Raw genomic sequence first — 17,772 nt, 5'->3', positions numbered from 1 at the left:
GGGAGATGAGCGTGTGGAACTACGTTGTGACGGCACACAAGCCCACCAACGTCACCCATTCTTGCGTTGGCAACTTCACGAGCCCTCAAGAGCTCAACCTCATCATAGCGTCAGCCCCTTTCTCTTTTTCTTATTGTTCTTTAGGCATCGATTAGGTTCGAATTATTTTTTTGGTTGTTGCTCTAGTTTTGTTTCGCGAAATTTGGGGTAAATCTCAATGCGAGAAGTTTTCCGGTTGAGAAGGGGAGGATTTTTCTCTGTTTGCTTGTTTATTTGGTTGGATTTTTTTCTCTGAGCAAGTTGATTGATCGGAGTATCGTCTGTTTTCGGTTCATTGATCGGGCTTCGACTCTTCGTATCTTTGGAAATCAGAGATTTCTGCGTTCTGATTCTGTTCAAATATAGTGGAATGCATGTGGTTGGTGAGGTTCATTTTCGTGAGTCGTTTTTTGAAGGGTTTGTTTGCTTTAGCCCTCTTTTTGAGTTTGTGGTTTTGGTGTTGCGTAGCGTGAAACTCGGGTTCTCGTCTGTTGTTATTTCTGATCGAAACTTCTGGAACTTGACCTCGCCTTTTTTTCGAGTGCCTATTTGTTTTATTTTCTCTAATTCTCTTCATTTGCTTTGAAAGTTTAGTATCGGGACGGATTTGATTCTTTTAGTTCATTGGCGTTCTTAATGTTATTCTTCATTTGGGTGTGCTTATTTGGTAATTGTTGCTTCGTTAAGAATTTGAATGTGCATTTTGGTGTGCTTGTTTTGTGTTGCTGCTCGGTAGGAACTCTATATGCTTCTAACATGTTCTGTGCATTTCAGGAAATGCACACGAATTGAGATTCATCTTCTTACACCTCAGGGTTTACAGGTAACTTCTTAACTTTTTGGCCTTTTTGTATATCAGTTTTAGGTGGTTCAATGTTACTCGATTAATGGAAATGGATGATATGTGCAAAAAAGTCAAAGTTTCTATCAGATTTGATTACAGAGGCCTATTTAAATATAGGCTACAATGAAATTGGTGTAGATTTAAACTTACATGCGGGGATTTAAAAATTTGATGTTTATTATTGCTGCATTCTTCCCCGTCACCCACCCCCCACTACCTCTCGGAAGCTGATATTTCCCAAACAAGTCGAGGCATTCACATGACAAAAATGCTGCTTTTACATTTTCTTTATGTTATGTGTTCTCTTCGTAGTTTTGTATTTTTATATTTTTTATATGCCGAGATTTTCCCTAGAAAAAAAAATTGGAATCCATAATATGATCTTCCCTGAGAATTTCCTGAGATTTGTGACATTGGTTGTCACAAGAACACCTCTAATCCATAGTCAGCAGGGTCATGGGTTGTGGATTGTAGTCTGCCAGGTGACCAGATGCTAAGTTATCTTGGCTAAGATCATCTGAACGATGGTGGGCCCTTCTATGCTTAGAATCCTGGTTGTGGTTTAGGTCATGGTTCACAGCGTAAACTAGAGAACCTGATTCAATGTAAAGCAAATAAGATTGTGAACAAATGGAAGGATATATCCTGTGATTCTCATCCATTCACGTAATGAAGGACAAAATCCTACCATGGTGATAATAATCCTCAGAATTGCTTGATTAACCAATAGAGTCCTAAAAATGCTAAGGGACCAAAATACACCTGAGAGCACAACAAATGATTGGGTAACATTTCATAATGCACTTGAGAATGCAGCACATGACCATAATGTTTCATCCCCTCTATTTCTCTTTCCACGTTATTGTTGGATAACTTTCTTGTTTAACAAGATGCAGGATGCTTTGTGAAGGCTTTATATGTTTCATTGTAGTGTATGTGAAGCCGTGCCTTGGGAGTCGTGTGCAATAGGAAGTTGCTATTGAAAGAAGAATAAAGGAGAGAACTGAAAGGACATCCAGCATTGGATTAGGGCTGGCGTCTCCTCTTTTATATTAAACTCATGATAAAATTACAATATTGCCATTACACAAGAGGTTATAACTTGAATGCCTGTTATACCCTCACTAGATAAAAAAAATACAAACACAATGAAATACATGCAAAACTACTGAATTCCTTAACATTCCCCCTCAAACTGTGCATGGGTGAGAACCATGGATAGTTTATTTTTTAAAAGCCAATGTTTTCCGATAGTTAGAGGCTTGGTGGACAAATCTGCAATTTAATCTTCGCCACAAATGAACATAGGCAGAATCTCCTTATCTTCGACCTTCTCTCTCACAAAGTGTTGATCTAACTCCACATGTTTTATTTTTCCATGTTGAACATGATTAATAGCTATTGTAGTAGCACTTTTGTTGTTACAGTAAAGTATCGATCTGTTCACATTACAGTGTAGGTTGACCAAGTGACAAATCCAAGATACTTCAGCTGTGAATACAACCATAGCTTGGTATTTCACTTCAGTGCTAGACCTTGCGATTGTTCTTTGCCTTTTACTCGCCCAAGAGACTAAGTGAGGCCCCAAGTAAACTCCATAGTTCGTGATAGACCTTCGCGTAATCGGGTCTTGTCCCCAGTCAACATCAGAATAGGATATTATGGTTATAGAAATATCCATAACAATCTACTGAGGTCTCTTATAAACAAGTTCATCAAACACAATACCTTAGAATTCTTTTCACGACCTCAATGTGTCTCTTCTGTGCTACTTGCATATACTGGGAGACTTGATTCACAACATAAACCAAGTCTGGATGTGTAAATGTAAGATATTGAAGGGCACCAACTAAACTCCTGGATATTTCTTAGGCTTAGCTAATGGCGAATCCTTCCCCTCAGGGGATTGGCCCAACCGTGTGTTGAGGGTAGGGGTGGCAAAATCTGACACGACCCGCCAACCCGCTTCTTAGCCGGATTCGGGTTTGGCTTAAACGGGTTTAGTCTTAAACGGGTCGACCCGCCTAACCCGCTTATTAAATGGGTCGGGTTCGTGTTAGGGGTATGCCAACCCGCCAACCCGGCTGCCCCGTTTAATAAATGGGTTAGGCGGGCGGGTCAACCCGTTTACCCGAACCCGACCCGTCAACTCGCCCGCCAACCCGTTTACTCGACTCCGACCCACCCGCCACCCCGTTTACTCGAACCCGACCCGCCATCCCGTTTACCCGAACCTGCCCCGCCAACCCGTTTACTCGACTCTGACCCACCCGCCAACCCTAACCTCACCCGCCCCGCCAACCCGTTTACCCTAACCTCACCCGCCAACCCGTTTACCTGACCCGACCCGTTTATTAAACGGGTTAACCGTGTTGTGTCGGGTTACCCGTTTAATAAATGGGTCGGGTTCATGTTTGCCACAGCCGACCCGTTTAATAAATGGGTCGGGTTTGTGTTGAGGTATGCTGACCCGCCAACCTGACCCGATTGCCACCCCTAGTTGAGGGCAACATGGGTGAATATAGGCTTACATTGCAACATCCCACTATGCCTCGGTATGTCCATGGCATATTTTTCTTAAGTCAAAATGAGTGAACCACTTTTTTGATCAACCTGTATCCCAAGAAAGAATCTGAGAGTCCCTAAATCCTTAATGAGAGACTTCCTATAAATAATGTCTTTCAGCCGAGCTATATTAGAATGGTGTCTTGCTATGATGATTATATCATCCACATACACAAGAACCACAATTATATCATGCTTGTCACGCTGAATAAGCAAGGAGTAATCACAATGATTTCTTTGAAACCCAAAGCTTCTGACAACATTACTGAATGTCTTGAACCAAGCTCTAGAGGTTTGTTTGAGACCATAAATGACCTTCAACTTCAAAATTATAGCTTGGACATCTCTTGCTGGGTAGCTCCATATACACTTCTTCACTGAGATCACCATGAATAAACACATTCTTCACTTCTAAGTTTCTAACTAAAACAACTGCCATCCAAAAGTCACTGCTAATGATAAGGCTACTTGTTTCATCTCTATTTGAACAATTGGGCTGAAATTTTCATCAAAATCGAGACCGTACTCCTGTGTATTCCCCCTTGCGACTAGACGATCTTTATATCTTTCTATGCTGCCATCCGCCTTTTGATTTTATAGACCCAACAACATCCTACAACATTCTTGTCTTTTGGCCTATCAACAGTGTCCCACATGTTCCATTAATGCAAGGTTGAAACTTCTTCATTCATGGGATCTATCGGCCTTTGCATTTTTTAGGTTTCACTGAAGGATACAGGTTCTTTGTGTTCGACTAGTGATGCAACAAAAGTCTGAAAATCCATGGAAAAGGCTTCATAACTGACCCACTTCTTTGGTTGATGTCTAATACGATTGGATCTTCGAAGTTAAACTTGTTCTCCCTGTTCAGCCACATTATTTTGAGACTGTGTACAACATTGATCCGGTTCAACATTGTGATTGACATGTTCATGACTGCTGGCTGATTCTGTAGGCACATGTGTCAACTCACGTTCCTCACCATTTACAATCATAGGCTGCAGAATAGAAGACTGCTGCTGTCTTGAGTTGGCTGCACATGATCTCCTAGCATATACGTGCTGAAAAAGGCTGAAACGTTGGCTTATCTGCACCCGTGAGGACTATCATGCTGTTTTGCCTGTGCTGCTGATCACTTTCAGACCTGTCACAATTCTGTTCAGCCAAATCTACATGACTAGCTGAACCTGAAGTGGGCCAAAACACTTGAAGATTTCTGTTGGAATCGAAATCTGTTTCATTTCCACAAACATCCTCCTGAAATACTATATGTCTCGATATTAAAAGTTTATTGGCAGCCAAATCAAAGCATCTGTACCCTTTATACTTGTCATCGTAACCAACAATTTGACATATTATAGCCCTTGGAGATAGTTTATCTATCAAGGAGACATCAACATTTACAAAGCATCAACATCCGAAGGCATGTAGACGAGTATAATCTGGATATTTTCCAAAAAACACACGATATGGTACTCCTCCATTGAGAGAATTAAGAGGCATCATACTTATAAGATGAACAACTGTATGAAATGCCCTTGTTCACAAGTTATGTCTCAAATTAGCATCATACATCATAGTGATCGCAGTCTTAACAATGTGTCGATGCTTGCGTTCAGCCACACCATTTTGTGAAGATGTTCAAGGACAAGGCATCTCAAGTATAATACTTTAGTGTATGAAGCTAGCAAACTCTTGTGAAAGGTATTCTCCACGCCCATCACTACATAAAAAAGGAGTTTTCACATAAGATTTAATTTTTTAAACCTCTTGAATATCAAAAAGACCTAATCCTTGTACTTAAAAAAATCCAAGTGAACCGACTTAAATCATCAACAGAAATCACATAATATTGAGATTCAAAATATCAGAATGAACAAGTTCAAAAGGGAACAAAACTCTTTTATTAGATCTTCCAAAAGCCAACTCATGACTTTTACAAACTTTTCAACTAGAACATAAAAGAGGAATGTCTCTTATCATTAACTGTGACAAGCTGTTTATTACAAAGAACATCAAGAAACCTACTATTGCAGTGGCTTAGATGTCAGTGCTAGAGATCAGCCCCTTTGTAGACCTGCTGCACACTGGAGACGAACAACGAGCAAGACGAGGAAGAAAATTGGAATTGCGATGGAGTTTCATTCAAGACATAGAGATTCTCACATCTCTTTCCCTCAGCAAGCATATGATTCGTGTGAATATTCTTCACAGAAACAAGATAGAGAAAAGGAGATGCAAGAAATAGTTTCACAAGCCTATTGAGAAACAAAAATCAGATTTTTTTTTCATATTTGGGACAAGGAAGGTATTATGTAAATGAAGAGCACCATGAGTAGTAGGGACAAGAGTAGTGCCAATGTGCGTGATAGGGTGATGTTTACCATCACTAGTAACTATTTTGTCAACACCAAGATATGGTTCAACGTGAGACAACTTACCTGGATCTCTAGTAACATGGTGCACCACTACTGAATCCAGATACCACGTGTTTGATGAAGAACTGTGCTGCTGCTGCAAATTTCTTGGTTGCATCATCCCACTTGGCTGCCCTCTTAAATTAACTTGCGAAGAATTCATAGGTGAACTTTGTTGAAGACTTATATCTCCAAACGATGCGCTAAGTGGCCTGATAATCTGAGGAACCACTAGCAACTGACAGAGCATATGGGCTGGGCGGTGACTGCAGAGACGACAACTCATGGCGAAATGAGGGCTGATTTCCATGAGGGGTTCCCACAATAGGAGGGACTCCGGTTAATGCACAAAAACGTGCCTGAATGAGAATTGTTGGAGGGAGAAATGTGGAAACATATCTCCAATAGCAATATGAACTTGTCATCATTGAAATGGGAGGACCACTGTAGTTGGCCACAATTTTGTTGCAGACATGTCTTTTTTGCTTTCAATAACACTTAGAAATTAAAAAGGAGAAGCTCCGGTTTAGTTCCATGCTGTAAAAAAAATCAGTTTTTTGGAGAAACACTGTAAAAAATTATATTTCAGAAATATGGATCTAATTTGATTTGGGGGTCAGGTCGAATTATATTGGCTCTTGGATTCAAATCCCATGGTTCCTATACCCTAACATGCCTTTTCAAGGAAAATTCTCGCCACGTATCCCTTTTCTATGTCGTTTTATAAAACTAAACCAAAATAGATGTGTATATATATCTTCTGCATGTATGATCTTCATTTCTTAATATTTCACATATTGCTAACTATGGAGAGCACTAGGAAGAGTGCATGGAGGAACATGCGACTTCATAAAAACTCCTTATTTTCTGTTGACTTGGGAAAGTAGATCCACAGTTTGGTTTAGGCTTTAGAGTTACTATTGCATGATGATGGATTCTCTTTAATATGAGCCTGAATTCTTTTCTCGTTTTCTAAATGTGCCCTTATAGAAATTAGGGAGTCATGGGTGTATGATTGAATTAAAACATGCAAATTTAATAAATAATTCAATACTCACAACACACAAACACACACAAAAGAATGTAGGCTATCAACTGAGAGAGGAGATCAGGCGGTGCCCTTGAGTGCATCTTGGCGCATCCGGATATTTGACCTCTCTCCAAACAATTAGCTTCATATCAAAATTTAAATTTTAAAAGTGTTCTCCTCTGTTCTAAAAAACTTGGGAGCCCCAACACACTAATCCACTCTTAAGACTCAGTAATGTTTATTCTTATGTCACATGGACATGGAAACAGATTTGACACGCGGACACATGATTTCTGTGAAAAGCAGGGCATGAAGACACATAATTTTTTAAATATTTATTATATAAAAATACATTTAAATAATTTTAATACATAAATGTATATTCATGTATAATAAAATACAAAATTTCATTGCAAAATTATAAATGGCAGCAGACACATGTCATATCATGTCACATGGCTTGTCAATGTGTCGTATCATGTCCCTTAGACTGGGGACTCCAACTGACATGTCCCTATTACATAGGTTTATGCTGTCATATGATGCTTTATGGATTGTTGGTCCAGCCAAAGGCAGAGAACTAGGTAGTATGGGTATATACTTTTGGTAAGATTAACTGATTCTATACATTTGGTTTGCTAGTTATGAGTTCATGACTTCATTCTTTTTCTCTTTTAAGATGTCTATGCTCTTTGAGTATTGAATACAATCATTTATATTATTATCATCATATTGTTGTTATTCTCTTCTTCTTATTATTATATGCAAATGATTGTATTTTATTACAAGGGAGGTGGAATGGCTAGACCTCTTGGGAATCATTCCCTTGCTAAGGTTAGAATCTGTTCACAAACTTTCAAGAGCATGTCCAGTGCTATTATGTTTGAATTTCAGACAACTATTATCTTTTGTGCTGTTCATCCCAGTGCGTATATAAGATTTGCATATCCTCAAAATCTTATTTCTGTGCATGCCATGCTTGTATTTTGTTCCTTTTACTCATCTTCGTGGTGTGTAGAAGTTGGCTAGTGATTGAATTTGATGATTTTGTCTAATTTCTGTGTTTAAAACCACATGTTTTTTCCAATTCTGATTAGATGTTTTCCTTTATTGAGCTAATTTGTGATAATGTTGCATGTTTTGCAGCCTATATTGGATGTTCCCATATATGGAAGAATTGCCACACTTGAACTTTTTCGTCCACATGTGAGTTTTTTTGGTTTAAAAAACTGTTAGTTTTTTTATCCAAGTATCCCTGTCAGTGTCATTTTAAACCTTGACATCTTTCCTGATGCTTTTTGTGGACAGGGTGAAGTACAAGATTTGTTGTTTATTGCGACAGAAAGATACAAATTTTGTGTTCTTCAGTGGGATTCAGAGACTTCTGAACTTATCACCAGGTTTATTACTGAAATCATTCTGTAAATTAAATTTTATGTGATGTTTTACATGGAATAAAGAAAGGGCCATTGATTTGTTGTGTCACCTGTTAAACTTTGCTAGCTCAAGTGATTTGTTAAAATGTGCTTGTAATAGCAGTTTGGCAATTATCTTACATCTGTATGTTTTAGATTGTTGCTGTTGTATGTGCACATTTTTCTGGAGAAGATGACTAAAGAATCAATACAAGGATACAAGTTCCAGATACATGTGACTAATGTTGGGGCAAGTCCTTGTAAAAAATAAAAGGAATTGGACCATGCCAACCATCTAATTGGGCGCTATTATTGCAAAGTTTACTTTTTATTCTGTCTTCAATGATTATGATGTGGTTAGGGTAATTATATTTTTGCCTATGGGAATCTGAACTGAACCTTTGTTCATAATAACCCAGTGATGTTTTTGTTACTTTGTAGTTTGTAGTTCTCAGTAAGATTATAGTTTCCTGATGATTAAGAATGTCAAAGTTCCTCCTTTGAGATACTATTGGAAATCATTTTCTTCCCCTCCTTTTTCTTATGTTGGAGAATCTTGTCTAAGGTTCATCTTTAGGATCACATGGACTAGTTTGAGCACTTTTTGCAAACTCTTTAAGGTTTGAATGGACCTTATCTGGATTATGATTCAGCATTGATGATTTATCTTATGTTTTCCCACTTACTCAATAGGGATGTCAATGGTATGAGTTTGGGTCTGGTACCCGACCGACCTGCATCGTTTGGTCAGGTTTGGTAGAAGATTTTAGATCCGAATACATAATTGGGTCAGGTTCGGTATCAAACTCGGTTTTAGGAAGAAACTGTTAAGATCTGTTAAATGTAAACATATATGTATACATATGTTTACATATGCATTACTGTACATTTCTGTATATTCGGAGTTCAGGGGTGTTTTGGTCTTTTCTCATGTACAGCAGAAATAAGTGTTTTGTATTTTTATTTTTGTGTTTTTATTTTATTCTTTTTAATGTAATAATTCCCAACCTTCATGGGCTTTTTGGGAATTAACCAAGAGCTGTTGGATCCTACCCAGTTGCTGGATTTCTAGCCCTTGGGTAGGTCCCAACGGCTCTCTATGAGCTCCCTCTTGTATATAACGGGGTCTGCCCCCTCTCATTTGTATTACTTCTTTAAGGGATTATTCTCCAATAATATTTATTATTTTTATGTGTGATTCTTAGCCCTTAGTGGTTTATTCTTGTGTTTTCATGTGTTGACCCATAAGTGGTCATATTCTCTAAGTGTTCTCTTGCGCATAAGTGGCACACTGATGCAGTGAAGGGCACAATGAAGACTTCACGGATGTGGTTGCACTTTGCTGTCACGTGAAAATCCCCACACAGCCACGTTAAGGGACTGCCACTGGTACGATGCGCTTTGCTGAGATGGTTGGTACAATGCTCACGAACGTGCGATGTGCAGTGATAAGAGAACAGCCACCCCAAAAATGATGGTGCTGTATTGTTTCTTTTTTTTATTTCAATGGAATCCAAATGAACAATGAGATGAATAATAAACTGGATACCATAAAGAAAGGGAAATGAAAAACATTCAAAAAGGAGAAAACTTAATACTGCCAGAAGAAGACAAAGAGGGGAATCAAAGATATGCTGAAAAGGAAAAACTGTCAGAAGGAAAAAAACTGCAAACAAAATAAAGAATCAAAGAACTGCAAGAAGGGAAAAGCTGCTGGAAGTTTCAATGTTCTCTGCCTCTTCACGAAACCCTAGGCAACTTATTTAAAGGGTTTCAGTTTGGATCCGGGTCTCGGGTCTGGACCCAGACCCGAAACAATGCCTGGGTGTTGTTGGGTTAGTGATGCTTCGGCCTGCTCTGCATCATTCTCCACGGGTTGGGAAGAAGTCGGCTCCGACGACTTGTTGTCACCACACTATTTACAATTCCATCTAAAAGTTTGGCCAAGTTTTGGGCATGAACATTTAAAAAAGTACATTCTGCCTAAGATAATGTAGCGCTCAACGATATTCTTTGCAACTTGTAAGTGATCGAAACTCCTTCCCATAATCGCCACAAGGTATGTAAAGAGATCTAGTAGCTGCACTGCCATTGAAATCGCTTGAATCACTGTGGCTCTCCATAGTTGCATACTGTCCCCCAGAAAAAAAAATTCATCAGCTGATTCACCCCGTAACTTATGAGAAAACTTAGCCAGCTCATTTGCAAATGGATTGATTCTATCACCAAGATGTTCAACGATCAAAGATACCAAGTTTGAAACTACCACCTTCAATTCAAACATTTGCACCGCTCCAAACAACTTGAAACACAGACTCCAACACATTTGGAAACAACCAGAAGGACCTAGTTCGTAATAATTATCATCATCAATAAGAGAATACAACGACCAAATTGTTGCAAGTTCAACTGCTAGATCGTTATCCTGGAGCAAGATAATCAAAGCATACCACACTGGTTTCCTTAAGCCGCCTTTGATCTCTGAAACCCATTTTCCAAAAATCCATGCAACTTTTCGATGTATAATTCGCTGATTAGGATGGTTATTTGAGAGTTCAAGAGACAAAGCCCCTTCATACCAAGTCTTGAAGCTGTGATATTTTGACAGTTCGTGATATGTATGTCCAGCAGAACCATAGGCAACTTCCTTGAGAAACAAGGCAGTCGGTATTTCAGGTTCTATTGCTAAGAATCCAATCATTGCTGCGTGGATCCTCTGATTCGTCTTGAGCGGAGGAGGCAAATCGGAGTGGGGAGGGAGAGCCGAATTCAGACCTTTGTCTTGTACAGGCTGAACGTGCATCGACTGAGGGTGCATCGACTGATCTGGGTCGACTGTCGCAACTTCAATGAGGACGACAACATCGTCGGCCACTCCCGAACCTCTTTGACGTGTAGTCACTGTGTACGGCTCCATCCGCGACTCGATGACCACGATCCGAGTTTCGACCCCATCGAGTCGTTTGGACATGCTGGCTACGTCCCGACTGACACGCAACAGATCTTCGTTCATTCGGGTCATCATCTTCATCATACGTGACATTTGATCTTTCCTACCGGCGTCCTCCTCCTCCTTTCCGATTACCGGATCGTTCCTCACATTTGGCAGCATGTTGCCAGCGACGGAGGATACCCGGTGCTCTGATACCATTTGATGCAGTGACGGGCACGATGAAGACTTCACGGTATTTGAATCTGATGTGGTTGCGCTTTGCTGTCACGTGAAAATCCCCACACATCCACGTTAAGGGACTGTCACTGGTACGATGCGCTTTGCTGAGATGGTTGGTACACTGCTCACGAACGTACGACGTGCAGTGATAAGAGAACAACCACCCCAAAAATGATGGTGCTGTATTGTTTCTTTTTTTATTTCAATGGAATCCAAATGAACAATGAGATGAATAATAAACTGGATACCATAAAGAAAGAGAAATAAAAAACATTCAAAAAGGAGAAAACTTAATACTGCCAGAAGAAGACAAAGAGGGGAATAAAAGATATGCTGAAAAGGAAAAACTGTCAGAAGGAAAAAACTGCAAACAAAATAAAGAATCAAAGAACTGCAAGAAGGGAAAAGCTGTTGGAAGTTTCAACGTTCTCTGCCTCTTCACGAAACCCTAGGCAACTTATTTAAAGGGTTTCAGTTTGGATCCGGGTCTCGGGTCTTGACTCGGACCCGAAACAATGCCTGGGTGTTGTTGGGTCAGTGATGCTTGGGCTTGCTCTGCATCACACACCAAAGCATATATTGTAATTCGTGACATGGTATTAGAGCCTATCGACTCCTTAGTATTATTCAACTCTTTCTCAAGCGTGTTTTGAGGTGGCGTGAAGATTGGGCCTTGCCTTGGAAAACATGCCTACCAACCTTCTTAAAGATTGGTCTTCTTATGAATGCATAGAGACATTGGTGCTTCAAAAAGAGTTGAAAGTTTATTTAAGTATTTATTTCTTTTCCTCTTTCTTTTCTCTTGATTTATATTCTTTGGTTTTATGGCCGAAAAAGAAGTGGTGACGGTAGTTCCAATAAAATTTGATAGAAGGAACTACAATTTATAGGCTACCACCATCAAAAGAATCCTTATTGGAAAAGGATTGTGGGAGTATGTTGATGGTTCCACAATAGAACTGCAACTCACCCTCACAAAATCCATTAAAGAAAAAGATGGAAGCATTAAATAGGAGGGTTTTAAAGGAGAAAAAAAAATCTCTTGTAGGCTATAAGAAAGCCTTGAAGGAATGAGAAATTGCTGATGCCAAGGTACTTTCCTTATTTATGGGAAGTATGAACGAAGATTTATGTAAAACTCAGTTTTAACAAAAATAAATAAATAAAAAATCCCGGACCTGGGTCGGGTCCAGACCCGACCCGAATCCAACCCGTGCCCAGCCCCTCGAAAACCCTTTTCAGAGGGGCTGGCAGCCCGCGGGGGGGGGGGGGGGAATCTCCTGCGACACAGGGGGTGGGCCCTGTGTGCTCCCCCTCCTTATAAAAAGGGGAGAGGGGAGGGCTTACGAGCCTCCCCCGACCCCTCGACTCTCTCTCTCATCTCTCCCCTCTGTCTCTGCTCTCTCCCTCCGACTCCATCTCTCCCTCGTTCCCTCACTCTCCTCCCAGCGAGCCCCGTCGACAACGTCTCCCTCTCCGGCGAGCCCCCTTCACGGCAGCCACTCCCCGACGACCTCCTTTCCCTCAGCAGCCTAGGTAAAACCCCCCTCTTTTCTTCCTCTCTCCGCCTCCCTTGCCTTCATCTTTTTAGCAGGCAGGGGGCTCAGCCCCTTGCCCCTTTTTATCATTCGGGCAGGGGCCATGGCCCTGCCCTTCTCTTTCGTGTAGGGGCCGATGGCCCCTACCCTTCTCCTTATGAAAGGAGGCAGGAGCCGAAGGCTCCTGCCTCATTTCTCGGAAACCCAGCAGGGGCCAATGGCCCCTGCCCCTCTCTTGACCGACAGGGGCCTCTGGCCCCTGTCTCTTTTTTGTCGAACAGAGGCTCGACAGGGGCCATTGGCACCTGCCTCCTCTCTTGATGAGCTGCAGGGGGCCTTTGGCCCCCGCGCTCCTTCTCTCTACTCGATTCCTTGGCAGGGGCCATCGGCCCCTTCCCCTTTCTTTTCAATATCTGGTAGGAGTCGAAGGCTCCTGCCCCTCCTTTCTTTAAAACCCAGCAAGGGCCTCCTAAGGCCCTTGCCCCTCCTTTTGAAGACTCAGCAGGGCCCCCCTGCCCCTCTTACTGTTATCACGGCAGGGGCCGATGGCCCCTGCCCTCCTTTAGATATCCGGCAGGGGCCGATGGCCCCTGCACCTGTCTCCTTTAACGGCATGGGTCATTGGACCCTACCCCGTTCTTTTTAATAACTGTAGCGGCCAATGACCCCTGCATTGAGTCACGGAGAAATCGAGTTTTCTCTCTATCCTTATTCGTTTTATGCATGCTAAACAACGTACTTTTGCTGTGTTACGCAACGGAGCCCGTTCGCGCCTCGCGAACTAAACCAACGATCACCTACGCTCGTAGACGACTTCCTCGCAATACCCCAAGGTAGGAGAAGTTGCACAAGGACTTAAATAATTAAATCAAGCTTAAATAATTAAAGATTGAATGAACTTAATGATATATTTATATACATATACATATATAAGTACACTTTTAAATCAAGGACGTGGTTTTGCGATCCTTGTCCTTTACATTCGCATTTCCTGTTTTTGTTTGCCGTCGCGCTTTGCGCCTATGCTTTTGTTTTAACAATTACTACTTACTGTCTTTTAATTCAAGGACGCGGTTTTGCGATCCTTGTCCTTTGCTTTCATATTTCCTATTTTAGTTTGCCGTCGCGCTTTGCGCCCAGGTTTTTGCTTTCGTATTTACTACTTACTGTCTTTTAATTCAAGGACGCGGTTTCGCGATCCTTGTCCTTTGCTTTCGCATTTCTTGTTTCTGTTTGCCGTCGCGCTTCGCGCCCAGGCTCTTGCTTTTCGCATTATTGTCTTTCGTTTTTGCCTTGCCATCGACTCAGCGTATTTGGGAGGAATACCTATTCCACTATTTTACCCGATATATTTTAGGAAAACCCTTGATCTGGGGCAAAATCAAGTTATTGGGTGATGAGTTCTTTTGCGTTGCCGATTTACCAAAACCAGTGTCGTGACTTGCGTAGCACGCAGACACTGCGTCATCGGATGTCAGATTTGAGAAAATCACTTGCCATATGTTGGCAAGTTGTAGATCGTTTCGAAAGATTTAAAATGTTAAAATAGTTTTTTAAAACATTATATCTCTGCGAAACACGCTCCCGAGGATCCTATTAAGGACCTATATCCCTTTCTTCGTAAGTGTACTCTTGAACATGCGAGGCATGTTAGTACTACGACGAATGGATGAGATGGTCTTATGACCTCGATTAGTGCTTTGTGCACGTTGTTGAAAACACATAAAAATGGGATCGCCTTCTTAGGCAAGATGCTCGTTTTGGTATAATGGACCAGAGCATGGAGAATGAGGCAACGGCTAAGAAACCCCGTCGCGCTCAATTCAACCTGGATTCGTCAAGAGAGAGGACGAAGGGTACCAACTCCGATGGACAGACCATTTACGGTTTTTTTTTAAAAGGTCAAAAGACCCGTTTTCCCCAGTCATCGGAGGTTAGGGGGGGATAGGGGCTATATAAGTTAGCCTAACACTTGTGCAGAAGTTGGATGCATCCCTATGTTAGAAAGTGACTTGGAATACATTGGGTTCAATAATGAACCCATACTTATGCACGTGGAGTGCAAATATACCCATTAAAGGGAAACAACATAAGCACATTGCATATCATTGAAGAATAATGTAGAAGGGGTAAAAACCCCATTACAATGGAGCATAAGCTCACTCAAGAATTAAGAAATACAAAGGGGAGAGCCCCTATTTATAACAACAAAAAGGAGCCTTGGAGGGGCTCCACTCATAGACGTTGGAGCCCCTCCAACGGTCACAAATGTGACCGTTGGAAGGGGCCCAACGTCTATTTGAGTGGGCCCCCCAAGGTACCTTTTGGTACTTGAGAAAAAAGAAAATAAAAAATAAATGAAAAATAAAAATAAAATAAATTACAATCACATTCATAAAGTGAATGTGCGTAAAACAGAGGAAAAGACTAAAATACCCCTACGGCTAAACAAAAGGAAAATATATATTTTATATATATAAATAGGAGGATACATATACATATATACCATATATGTATATGTATCATCTTTTATATATATAAAATATATCTAATTACAACAATTGATGGGTACATTTTAACACCCCCCTCAAGCTTTGCAGGGAAACGAAAAGATTGAAAAAAAAGGCAAAACTCCACGAGGCTTCGGCGACTCCAAGAGGCTTCGGCAAGGATGCAATGAAACTTGAAATAGCCTTCCTCCAATTGTCTTCAAATGATGAACCCATTTCCCGAACCATCCAGGGTAGTTCCCTTTGTCCTATCTCCAAGATCCTGAGAAAAAGAAAACAACAAAGAACAAGTAAACAATATCTTTGCACTTTACTCAAAAAGGAACATTCCTAACAAGGTGCAAAATTTATGCATAATATGATAGTTACTTTAGTATGAAACCAAATAATTTAGAAAACCAAAGTTTCTAAATCATACATTATGTTAAAACAAAATGAGCGGAAGCAAATTATGCAAAAATTGCAAGAATGCATAATGCATTCATAAGGTCCACCATTGGACAAATATAGCCCCATAATGGAGAATAACAAAATGATCCACTAAGGGATACCACAAGAAGCCTACGAAGAGACATAAAATACATATGTTTTATTGAATGAGAGACCAAAAAAGGCCATAAAGAGCATATGCATATACTTATCATTAAATGAATTAATACTCAAAGAACTCATTAATGATCATGCTTCAAACATGTAATGAAGTCCCAAACAAGAGAAACGAAGTCTCCAAGCATACTTTATGCAAAATAAACCCAAGAGTTCACAAGGTTTTAAAATCATTTATGAAAGTCATACTTACTTGACAAAATCCACATTTTGCATATAAGGGTGGCAAAAACCATAAGCACTTAATATATAGATTAAATGCTAAGAAATCAACTTGATATGCATATCAAAAATATGATTTGCTTGAAAAACACAAGTCATGAATGAAATTTTGCAAATTTCAACAATAGTTTATCCATTACAAACATCTTCCTCATTAGTCCTCCAAAACCCATAAATCAAGTGTATAAGCTACTAGATCAAGAATATAAAGCCATTAAAGGCCAAAGACACACGCAAAGGTGTGTAAAAGAACCTCTTGTCTACATATAATAATACTTGAAATAAGTGCATCTACGACAAGAGCAAGAGAATACATGCCAACATGGACTAAAAAGTATCTCTTGTCTACGTAAAAATACACTTAAAACCAAGTATGTTCAGCTACTAGAACAAGAGTAATAAGCCAACCATGGGCTAAAAACATAATACATCTCTTGTCTACATAAGATGACACTTGAAATGAGTGAAATAAGCCAACCATGGGCATACATCTAAGCGACTAGAACAAGAACACAAACGCCAACATGGACTAAGATCACACACGATGGTGTTAATCAACGTGTCTTGTCTACATATAAGATCACTCAAGACAAGTGTGTTCAACTACTAGACCAAGAGAGCAAAAGCCAACAAAGGGCTAAAAACACACGACGGTGTAATAAAATTCTTGTCTACATATGATGACACTTAGATAATGGGCATAAAAGGAAAAGACTTTTGAGGCAATAAACTTGTAATAAAAATAAACCTCGAATGAAACAATATTTCTTTTTTAAAAAAAAGAATACTCATAATAACATTTTGGAATAAATGCAAGTAAAACGTATCTTCAACAAGATACTACAACCGATAAAATAATATTCTTTAGAACAAATGTGTGAACATACACACCAAGAATACTTGTGAAAAAACACAAGAACACATGTGCACAACGAGCACAACATACGGAATCACAAATGTGCAAATGCACTCATAAGATTCATAAACAAATAAAAGGTTGGGCTATAATCCCAAAACATCTTGATTTTAAATGTACCTTAAAACATTTAAGGTTTCAAATACCATATGTCCATCACATTTACTTAGAAGCATCCATAATATCAATGGCACAAGAACAAATTAGTGACACACTCATATATCAAATCATTCTAGAGTCCCAAGGTGCCCATAACTCACCTCAACCACCATCTATAATATGGTAAGTGGACAATCTAAAAAGACATAACAACGAGTGTCACACTCATAATTAGAGATCATATACCAAATCATTCCAGAGTCCCAAGGTGCCCATAACTCACCTCAACCACCATCTATAATATGGCAATTTGGACAATCTAAAATGATATAACACGAGGTGCCCATAACTCACCTCAACAAATATCTCTAATAAAACAATAATAAGGCCAAAACAATG

General features: G+C 40.0%; 1 protein-coding gene across 1 annotated transcript in view; it reads left to right on the top strand.

Annotated features, from left to right (window-relative positions):
* Nucleotides 1–17,772, top strand: part of LOC149831270 (DNA damage-binding protein 1-like) — a 52,834-nt gene continuing 35,062 nt past the window's right edge. The window contains exons 1-4 of the mRNA XM_090013781.1: nt 1–109; nt 814–862; nt 8,042–8,101; nt 8,204–8,295. Of these exons, the coding sequence (XP_089869907.1) occupies nt 6–109; nt 814–862; nt 8,042–8,101; nt 8,204–8,295 (305 nt within the window). The 5' untranslated portion in view covers nt 1–5. The remainder of the gene's footprint in view (nt 110–813; nt 863–8,041; nt 8,102–8,203; nt 8,296–17,772) is intronic.

The sequence above is a fragment of the Nuphar pumila genome, chromosome 7, assembly GCF_984573655.1.
Source record: "Nuphar pumila chromosome 7, dmNupPumi1.hap1.1, whole genome shotgun sequence".
Lineage (NCBI taxonomy): Eukaryota > Viridiplantae > Streptophyta > Magnoliopsida > Nymphaeales > Nymphaeaceae > Nuphar > Nuphar pumila.
The sequence above is the reverse complement of the archived record's forward strand: the minus strand, read 5'-3'. Positions and strand labels throughout refer to the sequence as shown.